This window comes from Bactrocera tryoni, chromosome 3 (assembly GCF_016617805.1).
Source record: "Bactrocera tryoni isolate S06 chromosome 3, CSIRO_BtryS06_freeze2, whole genome shotgun sequence".
In the NCBI taxonomy this organism is placed as follows: domain Eukaryota; kingdom Metazoa; phylum Arthropoda; class Insecta; order Diptera; family Tephritidae; genus Bactrocera; species Bactrocera tryoni.
Genome location: NC_052501.1, coordinates 64,622,746 through 64,636,895, shown reverse-complemented (window position 1 = coordinate 64,636,895; position 14,150 = coordinate 64,622,746). Strand labels below are relative to the sequence as shown.

The following is a 14,150-nucleotide window of genomic DNA, read 5'->3' as shown; positions in this document are numbered from 1 at the left end:
TGCACCATTTAGCAGGACGGGAATAATTAATGACTTATAGAGTTTGGTTTTTGTTCGTCGAGAGAAGACTTTACTTCTCAAATGCCTACTCAGTTCGAAAAACCACCTGATGGCAAGAGATGATATCATTATCATCGGCAAACGCCAGCAGCTGCACACTCTTATAGAAGATTTCACCTGCTCGACTAAGTTCTGCAGCTCGAATTATTTTCTCCAGCAGCAGATTGAAGAACTCGCACGATATGGAGTCGCCATGTCTGAAACCTCGTTTGGTATCGAACGGCGTGAGAGGAGTCTTTCACGATCCTAACGAAGCTTTCGGTGTTGCGCAACGTCAATTAATACAGTCGAGTAGAAAATCGTTGTAATTGCAGCTTCTCGACGTCGAACCTTCCTTGTGTTTGCCGACGTGCGTTTTTTTTGCACAGAGGCGGGTGCGAATCTTGACTGCAACAAGACAATGGTCCGAGTGGTAGTTAGGACCTCAGAGCGTATGCACTTCTAGAACACTGGAAACGCGTCTTCCGTCTATCACAACATGATCGATCTGGTTGGTGCCTTTTCGATCCGAAAACAGTCAGGTAGCTTAATGTATTTTCCTGTGTGAATCGAGTACTACAGATAACCATATTTCGGGCCCCGGCGAAGTCGAACAGCCTTAACCCGTTTGGGATGTTTTATCGTGAATGCTGAATTTACCGACTGTTGTGCTTCCTTGCCCACCCAGGCGTTAAAGTCGTCAAGCATGATTTTGGCGGGGCAGCTCTGGTGCGCTCCAAGCGCTCATATGTAGAAGGCTATTTTGGTCACATCGCCCTTGTTTCGTCTTCTCACCTTAGCTCACCTTCAAACGCATGTTCTATGACTACCCAGAAGATACTTGGCCAAAACTGGAAGTCGTGAGCTGCTTGAGCTATATGTAAAAGAACCCCTGGCCACTCCCAAGTGAATGGCGATCAGGGTACTTTCCTCACTTGCGTGAACTTCTACACATGACACCATCCTTACATGAGATTGTGCAAATAATTTAGGCAGTGGAGTCCCGTTGTTTGAAGTAGAGTAGAAATTATTAGATGCGAAACTAAGTTCTCGCTATTTTTTGAATGAAAATACAATTTATTTGTAAAGACAGTATTACAAATGAATTATTCGAAGTATTGTCAATCGCTAGTCACAACTTCTTCCAAACTTTCCCATAAAACTTGAATACCATTACAATGAAACTGTTCATGTTATGATGCTATCCACAAATCAAGACATTTTTCCATGAGTTTTCTGAGTGGAAGCGCTTCCGAGCTAGAGCATGTATAATCGAACGGAACAAATAATAATTGGACGGTGCAAAATCTAGGAAATATAACGGGTGGGGTAGGACTTCCCATTTAAGCGTTTCCAGATAAGTTTTAACGGTTTTGGCAAGGTGAGGCCGAATATTGTCATATAGCAGAATCACTTTTTCGTGTCTCCCTGGTGTTGCAGTCATGAGGAATCGAAGTTCCTACTTTCTGATTCATTCTCAGCTCATGCGGTGGCTATAAAATGGCTTGACGGGTGACTTCCATTGCTGAAGCAATCTTTTCATGAGCTTCATTCGAATCGTCATCGAGCAACGTCTCCATATCATCGTCTTTAAATGTTTTTGGACTTCTTTCGAATGGACAGTGGTTAATACCGAATTTATTGTGAGGTGACAAGCTCAATCATATTCCGTTCACTTTAAAACTATTTAACTATATCTGTGGTATAATATAATAATATCCTTCACAGTAACGGATAAAAAATTTTTTTCTGGGTTCAACATAAAACGTTTTCCTTCCAACATATTTTTAATTGTTTCTTGTGGTCAGAAGCCAAATTTTATATTTCTAACTCAATTGAGTCTTGATTCAGCTCAACACTTTTCATTCAGCATGGGTTGTTATTACTTTAAATAATAAATTCGCACTAAAGCCAACTTTCCCGTCGAAACTGCCAATCGATAACACATATTTAACAAGAAATATTGCATTATAAATTCATAAAAATTCACCATCAAACCAATTTGGGTGCCATACCAACAATTTAGGTGCATTCAACGCGTATTTTGGCACCGAAAGACTTTCACTTTCAAGCGCTGGAAAACGTTGCCAATAATGCAAATAATTATGAATTCGTGGATCAGCTGAAGCCATAGACACACACACGATCAGGCATTTATAAGTAAGCAAAAGCAACAGCGACGACAACTGAGAAGCTGAACAAAGCAGGGAAGCCTCTGTCCATTGTAGCCGAAATCTCAATCGTCGCCAATCTACGGCAATCATTAGTGAGTGAGAGCGACCAAAGAATATGCTACGTAATTGAGCCGAAGAGTTCGCGTCAAAACAAAAGACTTCGCTGCTACAGTAGCTAACTGAGGCCGAATCAACTTTCAACAGGCAACAATCAACAGAGTCGCAATTAAACTGGTTACGCACGCGCCACAATCGGAGACCGAGGTGCGGGCTAAATTGAATATTGAAGCGTCTGCATCGTGTTTCTGTCTGTTGCTTGTGGTTTTATGGACAAACGCGAGTCTTTTTTATGCCTTGAAATGTCGTGTCGTTCAAGCCAAATCGAGTTTAACCAGCCTGATGTCATTAACTTAAAGTGATTTATTAGGAAATGTAATTGACCATGCTGCATTGCATAATAACAACATGCCGCACATCACAAGCCCAAACGACGCATGTTGCATAAAACTGCACGTAAAAGTTTGTCGTCAACTGATTATGTATTAGATTTCAATAGTGTCTTCAAGTATACAATTGACGCAATTCACTTTACTCAAAATGCCTGCCCGAGCATCTTCTTCCATCGATAAATACCGGACACAGCTTTTGAAGCTTTCGGCTTCATCGGATCTTATTACAAATTTCTCCGAAGTCGATTGTGCGAAGAACATTTGGATATGCTATACGAAGATCATTGGTGACCGTCTTGAACTATTTATAAGGACTTGAATCTCTGTTACAATCCTTTCATTAAAATCTAAATTTCATTTTCATGTTCTCAAACTTATCAACGACAGTATTTGCCTTTGAAAAACTCTCCTAGAGTTTAGAGAGAGAGAACTTATCTTAATCTATACGCAAAATTCCTATTGGCACTCGATAGAAGAGACCGTAGTAACTTGATATGAATACTAACTGTTCACTGTTTGGAGGCGACTCACGCCCGCAGGATGGGGTTGACAGATCGAGAAGACTGCAGGAAATGTTTAAAGCAGTGCACCAGGCAAACAATGCACTATGGGCCAGCGGACCGCTTTTTTTGGCAAAAAACCATTTTTTTTGCATCGTTCAAAAAAGGAAATTAATACATATAATTAATACCACTATATTTATCTCAAAAAAAAAAATGTATATGGACAGATGGCAATCCTATTCATTTACCGTACGTTCAAAGATGACATTTCAATCATATGGTTTTTCGTGATTCGTATGAAGAATAATAACTCAAAACGCAAGTGTTTCTAATAGTGAAGGGTGAACATTTTTTTTCTTTCTAAAAATGGAAAATCGTAATCAAGGTATTTTATATAAAATGGAATAGCTGGCATTTGTTTAATCATTGTTGTGAGCGAGTTTTAATTTCGTGTAAGTATGTGGTTTTGTTGTGTAAATTTATCAGTCGTGTTTATGTTCTGTGGATGTGAGCGTTACTTCATTTTGGTCCCTTTTATATAAACAATATGAACCTGATTTAAGATTTGTGTTGAAAGAGTCACTTAAATCTCCGACAAGACCATTGAAAATTAAGAAAATTATTGTTTCTACAAAGAAAAGTCCAATTGCGTTATCTGCAGAAGAAGCTTTAGTGTTTTTATTTGAGAATAACTTGAGCAAGCAATAGTACGTAAACATGCAATTACTAAACAAAGCTCGTAATTGCGACATATACCCTGCGTACAATAAGTTAATTGAATGCAAGCTTCACTCCCGGCCAGAGGGGATAACGAATTGTGAAACTTACGTAGAAGTTCCTTTACAAAAACTGGTAGACCACACTGCCAAGAGAATTTTATTGCTACAAAAAGAAGTTATTGAACAACTCTCAGATATAAGTGAAGCTACATTGATATTTAGCTACGGTTTCGATGGTTCAACAAGATAGAGTATGTTCAAACAGATGTTTAACGAAAACACGCCGGAGTCCTTTGATCAGTCCCTCTTTGAAACCTCAATTATACCTCTTAAATTAATATCATTTTCGAATCAGATCATTTGGCTTAACCGCACCTCTCAATCCATACGGTTTTGCAGACCAATTAAAATTGAGTACGTTAAAGAAAGTAAAGAACATATTTTAGCTGCAAAAATTAATTAGATCTGCAAATATCTAGTTTAGCGCCGTTAAAATGGGATTTGGAGGATGGTACGGAAATTATCACTAGATATGATTTATAAATGACATTGATAGATGGCAAGGTTTTGAACATATTAACCGGAACAAATTCTACTCAATCTTGTCCTATTTGTGGTGCAAGTCCGAAACAATTTATGTCTATAAGAGATCTAAAATCTCCTGTTTTTGCACCAAAACCAAGCACTTTAAAGTACGGCGTCAGTCGATTACATGCTTGGATACGATTTCTGGAATTTGTATTACATCTTTCGTATAGAATCGGTATAAAAAAGTGGCAAGTAAGGATTCCGGAAGACAAAAATACCATTAAGCAAAGAAAACAGGAAATTCAGAAAAAATTTTGGGAGAAAATGTGATTGCATATTGACCAACCTAAGTCAAATGGATGTGGCTCAACAAACGATGGGAATACGGCTAGAAGAGTGTTCGCTAACTTAGAACTATTTGCATCAATTACTAATGTTGACATTGATCTATTGAGACATTTTCATATAATACTGGTGTCAATTTCGTACGAATTTCGCATTAATTTTAAAAAGTTCAATGATTTCTGTATAGATACTGCCGATTTATATTTCAATAAGTACGATTGGTACCCAATGTCGGCAACAGTCGACAAGATTTTACATAGTTCATTCGGCACAAATAATGGAGGCGTCTTTAGAAATGAGTAAGAAATAAGTTTTACAAAAAAGATCGTATTGCTCATGCGAGGAAAAATTCACGAAGTAACAATATTGTCGATGTGTTTAATAGAGCTATGGATTCTTCTGTCCCTTTGTTATCAAGTATCTGCTTAAATAATTGTACTAAAAATAAATTAATCCGAAGAATCCCACATGAAGTTACTGAACTTTTAGAGTTGCCTGCTGTTCCAGACAATTTAGACGTAGCTTCTACGTCCCGTCATGAAGATGATGATGAAAATTGTAGTTCGGACGACGATATAGAGATGCTCTCTGAATATTCTTTTGAGTTAGAAGTTGATATTGAACAGGATTTGGAATAATGTATGGTTATATTGTAATGCATTTAAAAAATGATCTCACATGCCTGTTATTACATAATGTTCTTCCTTAGACAAATTTGTAGCTGTCGGGAAATCCGGTTGTGTTTGCCTGAAATGCACTCACTAATAAACGTAAACATTTAAAAACATAAACTTTTTTACTTTATACTCTCCATTTTTGGATAAAATAAATTCATTTTTATAAACTACTGAAACGTTTGCATATTACAAAATTTTTAATATTTTGTATCTACGAGGGGTAGGAGTGGCAGTACTCCGACTACCCTCATTTTTACAAAGGTCTATGTATATGAAAAGCATTTGAGCGAAGCTTTAGCGATCTACGACTTTTCTCTGATTTTATGCCAAAAATAATGGTGCGCTGGCCCATAGTGCAATGGTGCAAACTTGTCACACATTGGCAAGATTACGCTGTAAACATCTGAGATCTCCACGATGACTATGATACACTGGCGGATATATAAACAGTGAGGCCGCAGAGCCTGTTAAAATTCACGTCAAGTGCTGACGTCCTAATGGGTGATTACTCCCCTTGGACCTAGCAACTGAACTCCAACTGGTATCGCAAATAACCTAAACTGGTCTATGCGTGGCTGATTGGCCTACCAGATTAACTTTACCTATCTTAACATATGTATAGTATGTAAACTTAAATAAGTCGCTTAAGTCGCGTTCAGCACTTACTAGTTCATAGTAGTATAACAAATAAGAAAGAGCAGAGAGATACTGTCACTGGTCGCAACTTAAGCTAGCTCCAAGTGAAGTTCATGATGGATCTAGATGAGGCAATGGGATAACAAAATAGGTCCAGTTAGATCATTTTATTATATGGCTAAAATTCTTGAAACTGTAAGATACGAAAAACACTCTAAATTTTGTAATAATTTTCATTGAAAACTTAGGCGTTCAATGTTCTTTTTATGAAAGTACTACTTGGATTACTTTCCATGAAAATAGCTGTGATTATCGTTTCAAAAACCTTTAAAGTGGCCCATTCGAGATTTCTTAGATAGCAACTTTTCGTGTATAAAACGAGATTGTTGTTCCCATAAGATTTATAGTGTTTATTAGTTATTTTAATTTTACGCGATTTTTTTCTTGAAACAGTCACTGAGTTCCCGTATTCCATGCTTCACATAAAAAGTTTCTATATCTGCCTCGAGCGAGCTCAGTAAGTGCAGTTCAGGAACCAACACTTGTGGATAATAATAAGGGTCGATATTGTACTTTGACTTATTGGCACTCAGGCGGTGAGGCTATAGATTTTTGAGAACACAAATTGGTAAAGTTGCTGGTACAAATATCTCGACAATTAATTATCCATTGTCCAGCTTTCGCTAAACTAAGGTAGAATCTTGTCTTTCTACGAACCCGGCGAATTGGCTGAAGCAGTTATTATCCGGCTCAATAAATATGTGGTTTGCTCTAGGCGCTTTATAGATATGAGACGGTCTTTCGATCCAAACCTAGGAGCTTTAAACATGATAGCGTATAGGCATCTCTAGCTGTGCAAGAGTAATTATTCGTGGCCTAACAAAAAATCAGCCTATTTACCTAACCGAACATCTTATCAATAAAGTAAAACAGGTTTGATGATTTTTAAAGGGGGTGTTACGCTTTTTAATTGAAAAGGAAATAAGATAAATATTGCTGTAAGACCTCTAAGCCAGTCCAACATTCGGAATATTTCTCTCAATCATATTGAAAACTTATATGAAGCGCCTAGGAAAAAGTCGAAGCTCAGCAAACGGAGTTGGTAAAAACGCAAGTTATTGCAAGACATGATGAAGACTCTCATTGAAAAGAATTTACAAACTGCAAACAAACAGTTCCAACAAAAAAGCATCATAGAAACTGCATGCATGGTACATATTTGTACGTATTTATGGACTTTTGGAACAGAAAGCGGGCACTTCGTTAGAGCACTTTTGTTTGATTGCTGCTTACGCATGCGCATGCATACCTCTTTGCTCCGACTTTGCTTACATTTTTGGCAGCAGACTGTACATGAAGCATTGTGTGTGCGTGTGTAAGTGTGGGACACAAACGCGAGTTATGAAACAATTAGAAAAGTTTTTGGCCTCTCTTTCTCAGACACCCAAAAGGCTATTTCAAACTACATATTTCTCGTAGGTTGAAAACGTTGCAGTTCAGTTGGTTGCATGCGTGTATGTGAGTGCAAGTACCATACTTACATATATGCTAATATGTGCGTATGTCAGCAAGCACTTTGTGCAATTTGCACGGCTATCTTGGATTCAAGACACGCTTTGCACTCACGCAGACAAACATTTTTGTTTCATGTTTTATTCGAAATATCGATATGTACATTAAGGCTAATCAAAACAAGTAAGGAAGGGCTAAGTTCGGGTGTCACCGAACATTTTATACTCTCGCATGGTAAAGTGATAATCGAGATTTCATTATCCGTCATTTAAATATTTTTCAAATACCGTATTTTTGTAAAGTTTTATTCCGCTATCATCATTGGTTCCTAATGTTTATACTCGTATTATACAGAGAAGGCATCAGATGGAATTCAAAATAGCTTTATATTAGAAGAAGGCGTGGTTGTGAACCGATTTCACCCATATTTCGTACATGTTATCAGGGTGTTAAGGAAATATTATGTACCGAATTTCATTGAAATCGGTCTAGTAGTTCCTGAGATATGGTTTTTGGTCCATAAGTGGGCGAGGCCACGCCCATTTTCAATTTTTTAAAAAAAGCCTGGGTGCAGCTTCCTTCTGCCACTTCTTCCGTAAAATTTGGTGTTTCTGACGTTTTTTATTAGTCGGTTAACGCACTTTTAGTGATTTTCAACATAACCTTTGTATGGGAGGTGGGCGTGGTTATTATCCGATTTCTTCCATTTTCGAACTGTATATGGGAATGCCTAAAGAAAACGACTCTGTAGAGTTTGGTTGACATAGCTATAGTAGTTTCCGAGATACGTACAAAAAACTTAGTAGGGGGCGGGGCCAAGCCCACTTTTCCAAAACAATTGCGTCCAAATATGCCCCTCCCTAATGCGATCTTTTGTGCACTTTAATATCTTTAATTATGGCTTAGTTATGACACTTTATAGGTTTTCGGTTTCCGCCATTTTGTGGGCGTGGCAGTAGGCCGATTTTGCCCATCTTCGAACTTAACCTTCTTATGGAGCCAAGGAATACGTGTACCAAGTTTCATCATGATATCTCAATTGTTACTCAAGTTACAGCTTGCACGGACGGACGGACAGACGGACGGACAGATGGACGGACGGACAGACAGACATCCGGATTTCGACTCTACTCGTCACCCTGATCACTTTGGTATATATAACCCTATATCTGACTCTTTTAGTTTTAGGACTTACAAACAACCGTTATGTGAACAAAACTATATGTACAAAAGGGCGGGTTCTACAGGTTGGAAAAAAAATGTAAAAGCTGTGTACGCGGAAAACGTTTTACGGATCGTTACAAACAACTTTGCCTAAGAGACTATGGGGCTAAAACCGATTTCAATTCAGTCACTTAGGTACATTTTGATATTCTATTCATCATTTGTCGGAACCGGTCAGATCGCACAATTATATCACATCTATTCTATGCAACCGATTATTCAGATTTTTTAAAATTTTTATGGAAATAAAATCAGCCTGCTCTAATCTTCATTTATCAGTTGCAAACACACCGTATTGACGTTTTTATATTTTTTTAAAACTTCCCGCCGATTTTCTCAAGCCACCTCTATTTACAAACTTCCAAATCTTTTATTTTTGCATTTTTCAAGCCTTATGCTTTTGCTACAGTTGCCAGACTTGTAAATTTCACTTTGTGTGCATTTTTTTATCCCAACAATAACAACAACTAAAATAAATATGCAATTCCCACCAAAAAAACAAACATACTTTTTCATTAATTTTCATACATATGTGCGTTAGCAATTAATACAACGGGTGATCCAAGTAGAGATACTTTTTTCAATAGCCTATTTTTGACAGATTACACGTTAGCCCTGTCACGCTGTCATGTTATTTTTGTTCAATATTGTTTGGCATTTCATCATGCAAAGACTTACGCCTGAACAATGTTTAAAAATTGCAATTTTATTACGAAAAGTCACGTTCTGTAAAGAATAAGTTTCGGGCGCTTCGCTCAATTTATGGTCAACATAATCGGCCTACTGAGTGTACTATACGCACCACTATCACCCACCTTGAGGCCCAGCATTCATTATTGTATAATATAATACCATGACCAGCACGCAGGGAAAAAATATAGCAGCCGTAGCTGAAAGTGTACACGAAGATTGTGGAGAGTCTACTCGGCGCCGTTCGCAGCAACTCGGACTGACGTATGGAACGACTTGGCGCAAATTAAGTCGAGATATTAAACTGAAAGTGTAACAAATATAGCTTTTGCAAGAACTGAAGCCGATCGCCTTTCCCAAGCGACATCGCTTCGCTCTATGGGCACTTGAAAGGTTACAAAAAGATCCGACGTTAAGTGATGAGGCCAAAATTGACATAAATTAAAAAAAACGGTTTGGTGTGGTTTGTGGGCTGGTGGAATCATCGGTCCACAACTTTTCGAAATGATGCCGGTGTGAACGTAACCGTCAATGGCGACCGTTATCGCGACATGATAACTGACTATTTAGACTTTTCGCTGTGGGGATATACGAAATCTAAAGTCTTTGCGGACAATCCTGTTTACATTCAGGCTTTGTAGCAAAACATCAGGCGTGTCGTTCGCCAGTTACCAGTCGAAATCATAGTAAATATTTCCCATTAAATTTGTAGTTTCTGTGTATTTTCTTTAATAAAATGGGGAACCCCAAAGTGCATCTCCCTTTATATATCTTCTTCTCTTTCTTACTGGCGTAGACATCGCTTACGCGACTATAGCCGAGTTAACAACAGCGCGTCAGTCGTTTCTTCTTTTCGCTATGTGGCGCCAATTGGATATTCTAAGCGAACGGCGTGGAGGTCTTCCTCTTCCTCTGCTTCCCCCGGCGGGTACTGTGTCGAATACTTTCAGAGCTGGAGTGTTTTCGTCCATTCGGACAACATGTCCTAGCCAACGTAGCCATATAACTCGTCGTTCCATCGAATGCGATATTCGCCGTGGCCAACGCGCAAAGGACCATAAATCTTTCGCAGAACTTTTCTCTCGGAAACTGGCAACGTCGACTCATCCGTTGTTGACATCGTCCAAGACTCTGCACCATATAGCAGGACGGGAATTATGAGTGACTTATAGAGTTTTGTTTTTGTTCGTGAAGTAGCACCTGTTGGCAAGAGTTATCCTGCGTTGGATTTCCAGGCTGACATTATTGGTGGTGTTTACGCTGTTTCCAAGATAGACGAAATTATCAACGACTTCAAAGTTATTACTGACAACTGTGACGTGAGAGCCAAGTCGTCTTGCCCTCGTTCACTACCAGACCCATTTGCTTTGCTTCCTTGTCCAGTCTGGAGAAAGCAGAACTAACGGCGCGGGTGTTGAGGCCGATGATATCAATATCATCGGCATACGCCAGCAGTTGTACACTCTTATAAAAGATTGTACCTGCTGGACTAAGTTCTGCCTTTATATACACACTGTCATTTATATTTGTGCATGAAGTCACATGTCTGCTACATATTCGTCTTTAATCCTTGCTGGATGTTGCCTTAACTCAAATACACTCGAGTACATGTTTCCAAGCAATTTTATGAAGATATCACACTCACTGACCGACATATTCTCGAAAAAGTCTGCTAGAATAAGGAAATTTATTGTAAATGATATATGTATATGTAGATGGTTAAGGTAATTCGTGGACCAATTTTACACATTTTTGGAATTCATTTTTCTTCATTTTGCCAAAATAACTTACAAATTGATTGCTTATATTGCAATAAATTCAAACGGAAATCTGAAAATCTTTTTATTCTGTACATAAAGTCTAGAAATTTACCTGATCAAAGCAGACTTTTATGAGGAATCTCTGAATTTCAATAATATACCTCAGAACCGATATTTTCAGTAAAAAATCAGCCATAGGTTGTGAAGTTCACATATTCAGAATCTGGGAATTGAAAAATTATATACGGTTTCGATAGTCCTTGATTCAGTAATGACAGTATAGAAGCACTATTTTTGCATAGCTTTGAGTCCGAAAAAATCATTGGTGCCTGATATATATTATGTAAAGTAAGAAAAATTAAAAGAAATTGAGAATTTGTTTTATGGGAAGTAGGCGTGGTTGTTGTCCGATTACACAAGAATGATGTGATTGTGTTCTGCAAAAATTTCAATCGGTCAAGTAATCTCTGAGATATAGATTTTCAGCTAAAGACGGACAGTGACATGCTCATTGGAATTACTCATATTAACTCCTCTTCTATCCATTTGTGGGTCGAAATTATCATTTATTACTTTCCGCGCCTTTATTCACTATTCAGTGGAATGGTTTGAAAGTTTAAACACAGTCATAGTCATAGTAAAAGTCCAACATTAGCACTAAGCATGCTATTTAGCTCTTTTTCAGTGTAAATATTTAAATTTTTAGCCTAACTTTGCTAGATACTCGTAATTACATATCCCACCAAATATTCTGTTGCCTTTTGAGGTTTGATGCCATCCAGGGTTGAATATTCGATATGATTTTGAGCCATAAAAATCTACCCTGACGAATTTCTTGCTATTTTTCTCAAATAATACTAATTATTTGGGACCACAAACGTTATTCAGCACTTCTTAGAATTCAGTAATATTATGGTGACAGATACTACTTTATTTCTACGCTTAAGGCATAATGAAATACACTTTTAAATAGCATTAGCTAAATACTTTCAAATGATAGAATATATAATTTTTATAATTAAAAGCTTACTAGCTGACCCGGCAGCCGTTGTCCTGCCTGAAATTATGTGTTTTGAAATGAAAAGAAAGTTGAATTTATGTATGTTGTGTTGAAAGTCATTTATTTTCGATTTTTCCAATTTTTTTCAATGTAACGAAGCTTGATAAACAATATTTTTTGGTTTCTGTTTCGGTGCGTAAATGTACAGAGAAGATGGTTTTCCAACTCGTGAGCACGCCACGTCTATCCGGCCGTGTGAAAAACATAGCATTTCCAAATTTATGCCACACACTTCTAGCGACTATCCTTGTGTCCCATTGATTCTCATATCAAATGCAATTTTCACTGGAAACGGAATGCGTTGGAACTGATATGGAAAATTGTAGAACTCTTTGAAAACTGAAAAGGTTTGAACTGCAATGGCAAATCGTTGGAGCTCAGAGGAATTCGTAGAGTCAAGCATTCTGCCCCATTTTATAAGATAGCTACGTTACAATCAGTAGGGTTGCATTACACAGTTTCGGTGCTTGAAGACTGCGAAACATAATAACGACAGATCCAACTTTGAGACGCAAATAATGCGGTGTCATACCAAGCCTCTTCAAAGCACTTAGAAATTCCAATTGATAATTCGCGGCTTTGTCTCATTGTCAAGAAGATCGATCGATTTGTATGAGCGCAAGTCTCCCGGAATTTGACTTTAAATCTTCCAGTTTAAGTCAACAACATCGGTATTTTTGGCAGCTAAAATTCTGCGTGCACTCAAGAAATCGTAGTTACGATAATCTTGCCAATGTCCGAATATTCTTTATTTAAACGGCAGATGGAATTGATATTAAACCACCGGAAGTATCAACCAGAATTGACACATTTCCAATTCTTAGCGAATACGATGTAAAATGTCTTCGACAATGTAATTTTTGTTCGTATACCATAATTGAAGCGGATTTGAAGGTTGATATGTCGAAATGATCTTCCCGAAAAGTGTGCGAACTTCATTTGCACCGCATCGTACATATTTTGCTGGCTTGCTTCTAAAAAAATTATACACACCGCACCATTTACAGTACGCAATGACTTAAATGAAATTCAAATGCGTGCATTATCCAATAAGAACCGAAGGTCGTTTTTCCGGTGGATTGTGTAAATTCATTGAAATGCATTATTTGAGAACACACCTGGATGTCAATCTAGTGGTTGGCCTTCCTTTCTGCGTAATTTTGTTGCTGGCGGTGTTTCCACTGGCTGCACTATATTCTCTAAGTTGAAGTACACTCTTTGGCCATTCTGCAAATTAACTGCGAGACGCAAAACAGTCGGAAAACGTTCATGAATTGCTAAAGTAAATATCCTACAAAGCGCTTTATTGCAGTTCGACCGTATCGTTCAAGGCCCATAACTGCCACGTTGCATCCCTTAGTGACTTACTTGCAAACATATTTGATCGATTTCACCAAACTACAATATCAAACATTGACAGATTTGAATGTGAATTAGACAACAGTGGCGAATATAGTACGATCTATTTATTGTCAACTTCGATATTCACTACTCTAAGTTGTATGGTCGTCTGATGAGCTACGACGATAGAATGGATATCCATCATTTCCAGTTTGCGATTCCGAAAGTAAAGCAAGTGGATAGTGTTTCGTGCATTTATTGTTAGACATACAAACCGACTGCTGTTTAAAAAGTCGTGCTGTGACAACGTGGCGATCGCTTGCTGATTGACCCCGATCCATAATTCCACACGTATGTCATCGCATCCTGGGAGTACTCGTTCATGTGCCTTGGCGTTGATGGCAAAAAGAACACCGACCGATATTAGCGGGACCTCTTCGCGGCTTCGTAACAAATTTCAATCTGTAATTGATCACTTCGTTTGAAACACACA

The 14,150-nt window shown here is 38.0% G+C and overlaps 1 protein-coding gene across 1 annotated transcript in view; it reads left to right on the top strand.

The window, feature by feature from the left end:
• The first annotated feature begins 242 nt into the window (after positions 1-242).
• LOC120770734 overlaps positions 243-14,150 on the top strand; it is a 153,560-nt gene continuing 139,652 nt past the window's right edge. The window contains exon 1 of the mRNA XM_040098323.1: positions 243-284. Within this exon, the coding sequence (XP_039954257.1) occupies positions 243-284 (42 nt within the window). The remainder of the gene's footprint in view (positions 285-14,150) is intronic.